We start from the raw sequence: 15,040 nt of genomic DNA on the forward strand, positions 1-15,040 counted from the left end.
ATTAATTCTGCTGCATGTGGACTGAATGAACTACCACCTGTTTCTGTGTCAGAGTAGATGTTGGTATTTTAGTCAATAATTTTCCAACTTTTCCACTGTTAACAGCCCCAAAACAGGAAACAATGATGTCCAGTCTCTTGAATGTAACACTGAAAGCAACCTCAATACGACATCTCAAGAAATCCTGGGAGGGCAAAAGGATGTATCACCAGAAGGCAAAGAGAAAACAGATCTTCAATTTGCCACAGATCCAAAGGTTCCATTGTTAATTGAAAACAAAAATAGCTTGTTGTCTTCACTAGAAGACACTGTGTTGCAAGGAAGCATCTTGGATGTTAATTATACTTTTGATACAAATACTTCTGGGGCTGTAGGTACTGGTCACTGCCTGAAAACTAGCTCCTTACCAGTACAAGAAAATGGCGCAGAGAGTGTAATGGAGGAAAGATTCTCAGAGCGACTGCATCGTGATGAGCAGCTGGACAAAACAGATGATCATAACTCAGATTGTTCACCCCAGGGCACACCAGGGAGCATTCAGTTACCTGCCCCAGAGACTAAGTGCAGCCTTGTGTTGCCAGAACCAGGAACTAAAGAATCCATCAGGGAGGAAAAGCCAGCAAGAAGCACAGATGGCAAAGGCAATTTGTTAATGGTCGAAACTCGAGACCCAATGTATCTGACAGCCGTGCATTTAGAAAAACATACTGAGCATGTTGCAGTCACAGGTCACAATGCTGTCATTTATCCTCAACTCAAAGTTGAAAATGAGCAGTTCATGAAAGAAGTGGTCACTAATAAAGAGAAGTTTGCTTCACCAAAGGTCAGTCTTAGACAGACAGGGGTCTCTACTACAGTGTCAGAATATGCAGTAAACTTGTCTGAGGGAGTGGTGCTGGAGAGGAATGAATTGAGTTTTAGTCATGATATTGATCACCTCCATGCCTCTATCAGTGAAGAAAATGAGTGCAGTTTTCTGCCAAGCGCAGAACATCAAAAAAGCCATGCAAACATGGAGTTACTGTCTATCTGTACATCAGATTTTGATCCTTCTCAACTGAATGTGACACTGCTAGCAGTTGATGAGCAACAGAAAACACAGAATATAGATCAAGAAAATATCTCCACAGAAAGCACCTGCAATCTTGTAACTATGATAGAGAATATTCCAGAAACTACAGCCTTGTCCCCAGTCCAGCAGAATCCCAGTGCTCCAGGAACAGGAGAAAAGCTAATGATTCTCAGTTGTGGCGGTAAACAGGATCAAATTTATAATCAGGAGACAAAAACTAATGTTTGTGAAGAAGAGCTGGGCATGAAAGATGTACTTCCAATTAGCCCTGAAACAATTGATGGTTTGGAACCAAAAGGGACAGTGCTACTTTACAATGATGAAGAACAGATTTGTGCCAGTGATTCAAAAATAAAGGTTTGTGATGCAGATGTATGGAATTTTCAAGAAAATGCCAATTCAGCACTGACTAATCCGAATAGTTACTCGGAGAACACATCGGGGGTACTTCTGAGCTTCTTCAGTGATGGTAACCAGCAAGCACAAGGCAGTGAGGAGCAAACCGAAGTTTTGGAACAAAAATTATCAACTATGCAGGGTGACATGGAAAGTTCTTCTTTCCCAAAAATATCTGAATTGCCACTCTGTCAGAACTTGGACTGTGCCCGGGGATTCCAAAATGACCAGCAAGAGTGCAGTACTGAAAATGAAGATGACAGACTTGAGAAAAATGGGGCTACTGTTCAAACTGGGGGAGAAAATGGGTTTCTACAGGATAAAATGGGGCTGTCCTCTAGCTCTCAGGATCTTGATTCAGTGACTGTGAAGGGAGAACTACAGAACATAAAATCTCTGAGCGAACAGCCAGAAGATACTGGTGAGATACAAACTGAGGTTCGTGTAGAAACGTCTGCAGAGGGTCTGCCCTGTTTGCAAAACAATGTGAGTTTGGAAAATGTAATGTTGCTAGACACAGTTGAGATGACCCCAAGCTCTGAGATTCCTCACACAGTGAATGTAGATGAGATATTCATTCTCAGTACTGAGCAACATCAGATAAGTAACAGCAAAGTAAAAAATTGTGGAGGAAATGTGCATAACTCTCAAACGGAGTATGTAGAATTACCACAGAGCCCTGGGGTTCCTATTACAGTTATAACAGAGGAGGCACTGTTATCTGGCACAATTCAAGAGCAAGTACACGAGAGCAAGTGTGACTTGCAGGCTAGGTTAGAAACTTCCATATTCTCTGAGAGCATGCAGTCATTGCCTAATGATCAAAACAGTGACTCGAAAGAAGCAACAGCAGAGAAACTATCAGATTTCAGTTATTCCACTGGACAAACATCAAGATGTGTTGACGAAACACTCTGTCAAGAAGATTTGAGCAGGAATCAGATGATAAGTCATATTACAATCCCAGCAGCCATGCAGCTGCCAGCTGGCTCAATCTTTCCCGGTACAGCTGAAGTGAAAGAATCATTTTTGTCTGCCAGTAGTGAGCAGACATGCAGCAGTGAAAAGCAAGAGAAAATTTCTGACAAAAATATGTCCAGTCCTACTCCAGAAAGCACTTTGTCTTTAGAAACAATGGACTTACCACCTGCACCTCAGAATAGCAACTCAACAGGCATGAAAAATGAACAGGACAGTTTGAGCCATGGCAGTGTACAGCAGACAGGACAGGAAGAAATCAAAGGAAGCCCTGGTAAAGGAGAAGTGTACAGTTTCCAGACGGATCAGCAAGATATGAATTCAGAAGGAGTGGGATCGTGGCTGGTCCCTCAGCATACTGCTGGCACTGAAATGAAAGAGGCCTCACTGATCTTCAATAGGGAACAGCTACAAGTACTGATCAATGAAGAACAACAAAAGGATTATGAGTGTAATGTGGGCAACCTTCACGAAGGTCTTGAAAATAGCACTCAGTCAACAAACATAGGATTGGCATGGACTATTTCGGATGCTACAGCTAAAGAAAGAATGTCAGAGGGTTTTGCTCATGAGCAAGCGGAATTGTGTCAAAGGCTTTCTTTGAATGCACTATGCGCAAATAAATCAGACAGCCCTCAAAGGCCTGGAAGGAGCATTAGAATTTCAGAAATCGCTGAATCACCATTTAGTATGCAGAATCCCAATGTAGTGGAAAATGGAAAATTATTATCAACACGATTCAGCAATGAACAGCTGCAGGCAGGCAGTGAGATAGCCAAAGGAACAGAGTTTGAAGACAACGTGCAGAATCTGCAGACAGATACTGTGAAGGTTATTGCCGTGAGCATGGATTTGTCACCCAGCTCAGAGATTCCTAGCACTGATGGACGAACAGAAACATTGCTTAGCTACAGAGAACAGCAAACACGTGTCAGACACCAGCAAGATACAGTGTCTGAGGGCAATACTTATGACTTTCCAACTGGTGCAGAAATGAGCTTGTGCCAACAAACCAAGAAATTATCTCCTCCAACTCGGAATATTGGTTCCAAAGCTACAGGAAATGAACAGCTGCCACTGATTTATGACAGTGAGCAGGAAGTAGTATGTGGAGAAATGGCAGAGAACCTCTCCAGAGAAAAAAAAGTGTGCAGCTTTCAGACTGACCAAGAAGGAGTGGAATCATTGCTGGCCTCTCAGCATGTGTCTGGTGTTGGAATGAAAGAGACATTACTGACCATCAGTGGTGAACAGCCACAAACAATTCTTGGTGAGGCACAGCAAAATGATTATAAGGAAGAGGTTTGCAGTTATCAGAAAGACCTTGTAGAAACTGTACTGTCAACAAGCACAGAACATGCACTGAATCTTCAGGGCGCTACAAATGAAGAAAAGACATCAGAAGTTTTTGGCTTCTCTAATATAATGCAGCAGGACACTGAATTGAAATATAGATCCCTGGAAATGAATGTAGAAATATCCCAGGCATCTGTGGAAAATACTTTTCCTCCAGAAGCTATTAAATTATCAACTGATGTAGAGCAATCTGAGGTAGTGGAAAAGAGTAATGTATTACCAGAGTTCAGCAGGCAGCAGGCACGCTGTGAGATCAAAGAAAAAATATTTGAAGAAAGTGAGCTAAGTTCTGCTGGAAACATTACAACTCCAGAAGCACGGAAGTTGGCAGTCAGCTGTCAGATTCCTGATACTACAAACCTGGAAGGGACAAGAATTGGATACAGCAGTGAACACCAACAAGTGGATGAGAATGGGAAACAGGAAGTGACTGAAAAAAAATTGTGCTGCTTTCTTACTGGTACTGAAACTATGGAAAATACTTTGATCCCTCAAGCTCATCTGGGTCTCAGCACAAGTGCAACAAGTCAGGAATTTTTGGTTTTTAGTGTTGATAAACAGCAAATATCCTCGAAAGGAATAGAAGACAACTACTTTGGGGAAAATGTAGGTCATCTTCAACAAGGTGAAGAAAATATTCCACAAAACTCAATCACAGAATGTCCTGCTCAGTGTCCTAATTTTGAGATGCCAAAAGACGTATTGAGCCTTGAGTGTGATGTAGAAAAGCCTGATGTGGAATACCAGCAAACCAGTGAGAATGCAACAAATGTTAATATTGCTGCTGAATGTATAGGCAGTCTTCAGGTAGATATGAAAACCGCCCTTCTGGAATCCATTACATTATTGCAGAATCCACCTGATCATCAAACCCATGAAGCAGAAGAGTATGATCTGTCTCTGGCATATAGGCAAGAGCCACAAATCTGCAGAAGTCCAATGGAAGAAAACAACACTGAGAATAACGTGTGCAGTCTTATGACTGGAGCCGAAAATGTAACTGGGCCGATGATAGAATTAGCAGCTGGCTTGGAGAATCACCTCCTAGAGGAGGCAGTGGAAAATTTGCTGGGCCTCAGCTGTGAAAACAATAAGGAGAGAAAATGCAGTGATGAACAGAATGAGGAAATTTGTATTGAAAATGTACATGGCTTCCAACTGGATGTAGCAAAAGACCTCCCGGATGAACTGATTCCCCGTGAAGTGACCCATTGTCACACAGAAGTGAAAGAAGCATTGCCTAGTTTTGCTAATCAACAGCAGAAAATATATAACAATGAGACAAAAGGAAATGCCTCTGAAGAAAATCGTTACAGGATTGAGATGTTTTCAGAAGTTGTTGGGTTGCTATCTGGTTCAGAGGCTCCTGACACATCAAAAAAATCTCTGCCGGTTGTAAGTGAACAGCTGCCAACAGGTAGCAGTACGATGGAAAATAGCATTTCTGACATGTTCCATCAGACAGGCAGTGAGTCTATACCCACAGAAACCATGCAACTAACAGCTAGCCTACACAATCGTGAGGAATTAAAAAGAAAAGAGTCATTGCAAAGCTTTTCTGGAGATCTAAATCAAGAACTCAACCTTGATGTTGAATCAAAAGAAAATCTTCATGAAGAAACTGTGCAGGTGTCAAGTACAAGTGCAGAGGACCCTGAGTTGTCAGCGAGAAAGGAATTGACAACTTGCACACAGGCTGCCCTGACCGAGTGCACAACGGGTTCCAGTGGTGAGCAGCAGACAGGGAGAATAGACAGACTTCAAGTTGGCATTGCAGCTAATTTGCTTCCAGAAACTACAGAATTGATACTCGATATTCAGATTCCTGATGTGGCGAGAGTATCCATTTTTGGTAATGAGCAGCAAATATGCAGCGATAAAATTGAAGAGGCAGAAGCAGATAGGAAAGTTATCTCTTCGTTACAGAGTGGTGCAGACCATATTATTAACCCTGAAAGTATGGAATTGGCACCACTGATATTTCAGGGTTCTGTCACCCCTGAACTGATGGCTTTCAATAATGAGCAACAGCAAATATGCAACAGTGAAATGAAGACTGCAACCTCGAAAGAAGGTGGCAGTATAGAAGATAACTTGTGCCCAGATATCACCTTGATGTTCCCATCTGGTCTTTCAAAAAGTTGTAACATAGACTTTGGGGAGAAGCCATCAGATTTCAGTACCGAAGAGAGCATCACAGAAAAGAACCGATTTAATTCAGAATCTGATAGTGAAATCACTGCATCCTCAGACACCGCAAAATATCTATCCAACTTGCAGATTCATGAGCCGGGGAATGGAAAAGATTATTTATTAGCTTCCAGTGTTGACAGTGTCAAGAACCAAAACTCCAGTGAAGAATCAGAAAAAAACGTGAAGAAGGTTAAAATTGGTGAAGAAAGTTTTATCCTAGAAGCCACAAAACTGACATCCATGTGTCAGGGCCCTGAAGGTGTGGAGTTGAAGGGAATTTCATTGGACTCTGAGAATGAGCCACAGCAACCTTGCAACACTGAAAGCCAAGATGCAAGCAACATCCTGATTGAGAGCAAGAATATTTCAGTCCAAGTGCTTACAGAATTGTTGTCTAGCTCCCAGAAATATGATACTGAAAAAATTGGGGATAAATTGTCATGTTTCAGCTGCGACATTAAACAACAGTCAAGTGACGATGAAACAAAATTGAGTAACTTCAAAGAAAAATCATGCTTTGATGAGAAGGGTATAGACATTTCTATACTTTCAGGAAATGTGCAGTTGTTATCTTGCTCTAGTATTGTTACTGAACTGCAGGAAACAACAAGCAGTACGCTCAACAAAGCTCAGCAAATATCCATTAATGAAACAAAAGAAGATATAGCTGTAGCAAATGCAGATCACCTTAAAAGTGTAATCCCAGAATCCAATGAGTTAACTTGTAATTCCCTGTGCTGTGGAGCAACAAGAAGAGCAGAAATTTTAAATCAAACATATGGCAGTGAGGAACAGCAGACCCTGAACCTGAGTGGAAAAAGAATTGTTAATGGGAATAGTTTTGGGAGCATTGAAAAAGGCATGACTTTTGGAACAGAACCAGAGACAGATTTTCCTCTTTCCAATCTCTCTGTTTCCGAAGCTGTCAAAGTAAACCAGCTTTTGGCTGTAGCTTCAGACAGTGAACAATATAACGATCTAATGTCACATAGTACCTGTGAGAAGGAATTAAGTTTAGAGATGGATTTTGGTTCAGGAAATGACAAACTCCCAGAGGAAGTGGAGAGAGAGATTGTCTCAGCAGGAGGCACAGATTGTAAAAAGCATGCTGCGTCTCAGGGAATGCAGCTTCTCAAATCCACGACCATTGAAAACAAGGAACCCAGCAGTGCAACCGAACACCTGCTTTCATTGCACTTTAAAGATGGAATAGAAAGCAACTTAGAAATTGATGCCAAAGAACAGGAAAGCATTATAGGTGTTCTACCATCGTGGAATTGTGCGGGAATAGATCCAAATTCCATTAAGAAACAATCTTGTGTGTCAGACATTGAATTTGGAAATGAGTTCTTACTTGCTATAGAACGATCAGCCACACTGGGCCACAGTTCTTCCCACACGTTAGCAGATGTAAAGGAAGAGGAGGTTCTGCCTGCTGTATGTGCAAACACTGAGGCCAAATTAACTGAAAAAGGACTTAAGGAAGGATTAAAGACTGAAAGGTACATGTGTCTTGCTTTTACACCTTCACATAAGTATATTTATACTGTTATCAAATGTTAATAGTAACATATGGACATTCCAATTTCTAATTCTTCTTTTCCTGCTCTCTGACTAGTCCTTCTCCTGACATAACAAGCTGTAGAGCTGATGGACACGGCAGGCCAAGCAGCGTCTTAGGAGCAGGAAGGCTGATGTTTCGGGCCTAGACCCTTCATCAGAAATGGGGGAGGGGAAGAGGGTTCTGAAATAAATAGGGAGAGAGGGGGGAAGGGGGATCAAAGATGGATCGAGGAGAAAATAGGTGGCGAGGAGACAGACAAGTTAAAGAGGCAGGGATGGAGCCAGTAGAGGTGAGTGTAGGTGGGGAGATAGGGAGGGGATAGGTGAGAGGAAGAGCAGGTTAGGGAGGAAGGGTCCACTCACCTAACCCCTTCTCCCACCTCAAGCTGCACCCCTCTTTCCTACCTACTAATCTCATCTCACCCCCTTGACCTGTCCATTCTCCCCGGACTTACCTATCCCCTCCTGATCTCCCCACCTACAATCACCTTTACTGGCTCCATCCCTGCCTCTTTAACTTGTCTGTCTCCTCGCCACCTATTTTCTCCTTTGATCCATCTTTGATCCCCCTTCCCCCCTCTCTCCCTATTTATTTCAGAACCCTCTTCCCCTCCCCCATTTCTGATGAAGGGTCTAGGCCCGAAACGTCAGCTTTCCTGCTCCTGAGATTCTCCTTGTCCTGCTGTGTTCATCCAGCTCCACACTTTGTTATCTCGGATTCTCCAGCATCTGCAGTTCCTATTATCTCTAGTCCTTCTCCTGAATTTGCCTCTTCTTCACCTCCGCATGAAATGGATGCTGAATATGTAATTTGCACAGTAACAAGATGTGCATTGGATAACACCAGACTGACCACAAGGTAGAAAAAGATTGAAAAAGTTGGACAAACTGCTATCCAACTTAAATTAATGAATTTTTATAATAACTAGAACCGTGAATGTTGACCACACAGAAAGGGCTACTGTGTCCTCACTTGGTCTTTGCTGGAACAAACTTGTATCCCACTGCCCAGCTCCTTCGTTGCCCCTTTGCTTCAAAATGAATCTGCCTTTTTCATAGTTGACACATTGCTTCAACTATTTCCTGAAGCAAACTGTCCCATACTCCAAGAACCATAAAGAAATTTATCCTAACTTTCTTCTCCCACTGATAATCGAGCAATCCCTCATCACCAAATCATTGTCACAGAGGATAGATTTGTATCTGATCCATTTTATCAATACTTCAGGTAATTTTGTTAATACAGGAATTATAAAGTTAACTACATGTGCACATTCAATGGATACACCATTTGTCACTTTTCAATAATTTAAAATTATAACTTTAAAGCAATTTGATAAGGAAACATAAATTTTGAGATTTTTTTTAATATTGAGTGATGTAAGATTGAGCTAATTTCATTGATCCAGGTCTCCTCCTTGGTGTTCTATTGATGGATAGTTGCTTCCCGCAGATCAAGATTGATAATTTTCAAGAACTTTCTTAAATGTGGTAGAATATTTCTCTGTCCTGGTAGCTACTTAACTTCTTGCATCTCCTGAACTTTAGTTTGTTTCAAAGCCAGAAGTGAGAATTAAGTAATTTTCTTTCCTTTTATATGTAATAATTTTTTGTTTTAAAATTGTATAGCTATTGATTGTGACATCTGGAGTGTGCTGGATATCCCATTGCTTTCAAGATACATTGATACATTTTACACTCAATTTGAATGTAAAAGCATACAAGGCTAGGGCTTCAGAGAGTGAATAAGTCATTGTTTACAGTAGATTGAGCAGCAACTTGTTTTCTTGGTACAGACAATAATATAAAATTGTTTGCTTTTGCTGATTTGACAGGCTAACAGAAAAGGTAACATCTTACATTTGTATAACAATATTCATAACCACCAGATGTCTTAAAGCACTTTGTAGCCATTGAAATGTGTTTGCAGCGTCGTCAGTGTTGCAATATTGCAACTTGTGTGCTATTTCAAGATGCTTCAAGAAGGTAGTGACATTCAACTGACATCAGAACTCCGTATGGTTGATAAATGTCACTATGCGATGGCCAATAATTTCAGTATGATGTCATTGAGTTAAAGGTTTTGTGGCCTTATTGCAACTGAAAATAGAGCGTTCACATCAAGCGCTGTGCCTCACCCCATTTCACTGTCTTCAAAAACCTGAGGCCATAGCATTGCTAAAGCAGTCAATGTGGTATGCTTTTTGTTTTGGACATTTCTTTGAATGTAAACACAATTGAAAAAGTTAAAGAAATATCAAGCATGGTATATATCTCAAAAATGCATTTACACCCAATCTTACTGATTTGCTCTGAATGCAGAGGGCTAAGTGGATGAGAAATTTTGCTTCTATTCTATAAACAAATTTGCAATCATGAAAACTGACCTCAAGTATTACTGCCATTCTAAGGACACTTAAAATATCAGACATCTTCACTGCAGCACATCCCATAAAGCTGGAAGTGAATGCAGTGTGTTTTTGTTAATGAACATCTGAACAATAGTGCCTCTGATGGATGATTAATTCCAAAATGATCACATTTCCAACCTGAATATTGGTTGGTTTTAACCAGTGAATTGCTGAGCCTCTATGATTAGGAAGACCCAAGTTTTGATGCCTTGTGTGCGCTGAGAAATCCTATTTGGTCAGTGTAAAGTATAATCAGTTTGGTGCTTGAGTTGATATGGGTTCCCATTCCTGATTTTAATGATACCTGCATGTTGACATATCATAAGGTCAATTGTGGTTTTAGTTGTGATGCTGTTTCCCTTCAAATAGCTTGCTATATCTCGCTATCAAAGCTCACGTGTGACTGTTTGTCAGTTGTGTAAGGTGAGGGTTCCAGTGCGTATGAAAACATAGAGAAGTAGGAAAGGAGAAAATTACAGGACAGAATTGAAGGAGAATTTCCTTTTAATGAACTGTTTGCATCTTTTAATTCTCTGTTTTAGTTACTGAATTGAATTTATTATTGGATCTTTAAAACCTCTCATAGGAGATTCTGGAACATAAGAAATCAGAGCAGGAGTAACCTTTTCCGCTCATCAGGCTGGTCTCCATTCAGTAAGATCATGATGACCTGTTTGTGGCCTTAATTCTAGTTTCTTGCCTGCTCCCCATAACTCAATGTCCCTGTCAATCAAAATCCTACCTCAGTCAGTCTTAATGCTCAATGACTCAGCCTCCTCTGCCGTAGTGGGTAGAGAATTCTTAAAAATTAATGACCCACTCTGAGAAGGAATTCTTCCTTGGGTTACTGTGTGCAGATCTGGTCACCACATTGTAGGAGGGATGTGATTGCACTGAAGGGGTGTCAAGGAAATTCACCAAACTATTGCCTAAGGTGGATCATCTCAGCTATGAATAGAGGCTGGATAAGATCAGATTGTTTTCTTTGGAACAGAGGAGGTTGAGGGGAGTTTAATAGTTGTGTGTAAAATTTGAGGGGCATGGACAGGGTGAATAGGAAGCAGCTGTTCCCCTTAGCCAAAGGGTCAGTAATAATAGGGGATCATAATTTCAAAGTGAAAGACAGGAGGTTTAGAGGGAATTTAAGAAAAAACGGTTTCACCCATAAATGATAAAGGTCTGGAATGCACTGCCTGGGTGGTTTGTTGAGGTAGGATAACTCACAGCCTTTAACAAGTAACTGGTATGAGCACCTGAACATTATGGCACTTCAAGCTGTGATCCAAGTGTGGGAAAGTGGGATTGGTGTATGTATTCTGTTTTTTAGTGGTATAGGCTTGGTGGCCTGAAGAGCCTCTTCTGTACTGTGTGATTCAATGATTATCTCCATCTGGAATGAAAGGCATCTTATTTTTAAATTGTGCCTTCTAGTACTAGTCATCCCCATAAGCAGAAATATCCTCTTGGCATCTAACCTGTTCAGCTCCCTCAAATCTTATGTATTTCAATAAAATCATCTCTCATTTCCCAGCTCCAAACAGGGTCATCCCAACTTGTCCAATCTTTCCTTGTGAGACAACACTTTCATCGCAGAATCGGCTGAGTGTACCTTCTACAAACTTTCAATACACCTATATCTCTTGTTAGGTAAAGAGACCAGAACAATGGACAGTAATCTATGTGTGGTCTTGCCAATGTTTTGTACAATTGGAGCAAGATTTCCATATTTTAATACAACATCCCCACTGCAATAAAGACCAAAATTACTGTTGCCTTCAAGTCACTTTCACGCTTATCCTGATCCTCGCAACATTCCTCTTAACTGCTTTTTACACAATATCCTGTCACTATCTACTTAGAAATGTCCTCTCTTCCCCTAGCCTACACTGTCCTAGTTGAAATTCCCCTTCTTTTGTGGACACGCTCCACATAATCCTGAAAATTGCTGTTAAACCCCATGACCTGTCATATGAGATTTTCCTAATCTCGGACTGGATCTCCCTTTCAAATGACCTCCACCTGTAACTGGGAATGTTTTCCTTTTACCAGCTAACACCCTGAAATTGACCCATGGGATGTTGATCCTGCTCTTTCGGCCACTCATCTATCTTGACAGTCTGTTCCCATCACCCATACTCCATTCCACAACCAGCATACCAGGCACTTCCCACTTCGCATCTCTGTACCTTTGGTCTGACCTCAGATCTCTGTTTGAGTCCTTCATGACCTCAACCCCACTGTCTCCACTAATGCCACCCACTCCCACCTTTACAAACATTCAAACTAGGAGCTGGATTAGACCATTCAGCCTTTGACCCTGCTCTGTCAATCAATTAGATCATTTATTTAGATAATTATTTAGATAATTGTAGCCTCAAATCAACCTCCCCATCAACTCCTGAAAACCTTTCAAACTCTGGTTCAACCAGATTCTATCTCCATCTACCTTTTTAGGAAAAATTTCAAGGGGTTCTGCTTCCACCATCTTTCAAGAAGAGATTTCCAAGGACTCACGGCCATCAAAGAAAGTATTTCACCTCATCTTGGTTTTAAATGGGCAACCCCTGGTCTTTAAACAGTGACTCCAGTTGGAGATACTCCCATTCGAGGAAGCACCTTCTCCATAGCGACACTGTTGAGACCTTCAAGATCCTTCTTAAAAAAAGGTGACCAACATTGTCTACTAGCCTAGACGACGGTGCCCTGTATAAATGAAGCATAACATCCCTACTTTAGAGAAAAGGAGACAAAGTTTTTGACAGTCAACCCTTTTGAAGAAAAAAAGTCAGGGTTTCTGTTCAAGGTTATTTTGCCTTCGAGATTAGATCCTTTGAAATTGACATTTAAATGCGTAATTTGAAACTTTACTTGAAGTTTCTCAGCCATTTTAAAGGGAGTAAAAATCTTTGGATTGTATCTCTTTTTAAAGTAATGAACAAACATATTTTATACAAATACATTAAAAATTTTTTCACTAGTTATCAAATAAAATTATTTTCAAAACAGTGGAATATTCAGAACATAAGGCTTTTTGTGAGAAAATCCAGTGAGAATTCTATTTTAATTACGAATTTCAAAAAAATTATTTGTTGTTTTGAAGTAGCTTTAAAGCTAAATGTCTACTTGGTCACAGACAACAATGTAACATCTCCAGCAATGATTAACTAAGAATTAATGTGCAATTGTGCTTAGCAAAGAATGAGGAAACTGTATTATTGGTAAAAGCATGGATTGTTAGATTCTTAAATATTGCAATAGGCTTTCAGATGTTGCCTGAAAAATGATCATTGCGCAGATTAGTCGGTACAATTTTCCACAGTATAACTTCAGTCAATTGTCATTTGCCAGATATCCTGCAGCCACAAATAAATATGTTTACCTCACTTTCCTTCTAAAAGCAGTTCATATGTGAATTTAACTGAACTCGGAGTTTTAATTGAAAATATGATCCTTGTCTTCACTGAAACTTTCGTAGACCTTCTGACAATAAATTGTCCTTGTAATAACTGCCAGAAGGTCTGTAATTTGAATGCAGTAAAATGTGTTTCCAACCATATACTTTTCAAGTTTCTCTGTAGGTAAGTGTCTGTCTGAATCAGTCAGGCTGAATCACGGAGTATGTGTTTTCCATCTTTCTGGTACAATGAGATTCACTATGTCATATTCAAGTTTCACTTTATTCACTTCTGTAAATCTGGAATTAAACCTTTCCCAGCTTTCAATATCAGCATAATTATTTCCCTCATAACTCATCTGCAGTTTAGTTGGTCTGATGAGAACTGTAACGCAGAATTAGTGACGAGAAATAATTCTCAAAATCGAGTCATTCTGAGAATAAATAACTTAGTTGCAATCTTGAGGTTGTTCAATGATAACTTCAGATTTTTGTGCACCTCTCTTCTAACACGTGTCTAACTCAATAAAAACACAGCTGAAATCAGAGCTCAGTGTCATATTAACTAAAGCTACGCCCCATCACATAGCATAGTGCATTGCAAATTTACCATGATTGGTTATTATGCTATTTGACTTTGTTTATTTTAAACAGTGAGATTTTTTATTTCAGAAACTATTAAAATTTAATAGTGTGAAAAGCATTTTTAATTTTTCTTGTATCATAACAGTAAATAAAATCAAATAGGCATTTGATGTCTGGGCACGTTTAAAGCATAGTGAAATAATTTCACTAAAAGGGTGAAAGGTACAAACATGTAAAACAGCAAATGCCGCGACTGTAATTTGAGAGCTTTACAAGATTGAGTAAACGTGAGCTTTTCATCTGAATCTTCAGCTGTGAACTAAATTGAAATGGGTGGGCCCAATCTATGAGTACTATATGAAGTTGAATCCAGCTGACCACCCTGCCTCCCACAGTCTGCCAGCAGTTTTAGATGTCTGAAATGCACTTGTTGGTTGTCAGTCAGATACTGACCTTTTATGACAATGCAATAGGGAGGAGCCTCAGTAGGAAGTCTGCGTTTTATAACCAGTAGTCTTTTGTGTGAGTCACTCCTCAATGCACTTCATTGAGGAATAGTGGCTTCAAATGTGAACTCCACAAATTATTAGTGGGCAGACTTTAAGTGCTCCTCTCTGTCATTTATAGCAGTGATACACTTGTGCAATGTTACAATATTAGCTTTTGGAATTCATTACAGTTTGTGGGCAACATGCTGTGAGACCCACTACATCTTCAGTGTCCATTGTGAAAAGATTTTTAACTTCAAATACAACGCAACTGACTTACTTCTGTCTACGTAAGTAGAATAATGTGCCTATGTCTATCTTCAATGGATATTTGAACTTGTAAAACAGAATTGCAACATGAAACTGATGTAACAAAAATTTGCAGACTTCAGTCCGCTTCAGTACATTTAGTCCCAGTGGTGCAATGTGACAGATCATATTATGATGATCAGTCTTGCTGATCACTTAAGCTTGAAGTAGTAACTGCAAATGGAATTAGGTCTTGCATACATTTCATGGAAATTTAGAAACTGGTCACTTCAAGTTTCCTGGGTCAATAAACTTGCTGTGAGGAGTTACTAAAATGAATAGAGATGCTGTACAA

General features: G+C 40.1%; 1 protein-coding gene across 3 annotated transcripts in view; it reads left to right on the forward strand.

Moving 5' to 3' along the window:
* Positions 1-15,040, forward strand: part of LOC125461914 (uncharacterized) — a 234,408-nt gene that overhangs the window by 51,304 nt on the left and 168,064 nt on the right. For all 3 annotated transcript variants that reach the window (XM_059653064.1, XM_059653065.1, XM_059653066.1), the window contains exon 6: positions 106-7,497. In XM_059653064.1, coding sequence (XP_059509047.1) covers positions 106-7,497 — 7,392 coding nt within the window. The remainder of the gene's footprint in view (positions 1-105; positions 7,498-15,040) is intronic.

This window comes from Stegostoma tigrinum, chromosome 20, assembly GCF_030684315.1.
Source record: "Stegostoma tigrinum isolate sSteTig4 chromosome 20, sSteTig4.hap1, whole genome shotgun sequence".
NCBI lineage: Eukaryota > Metazoa > Chordata > Chondrichthyes > Orectolobiformes > Stegostomatidae > Stegostoma > Stegostoma tigrinum.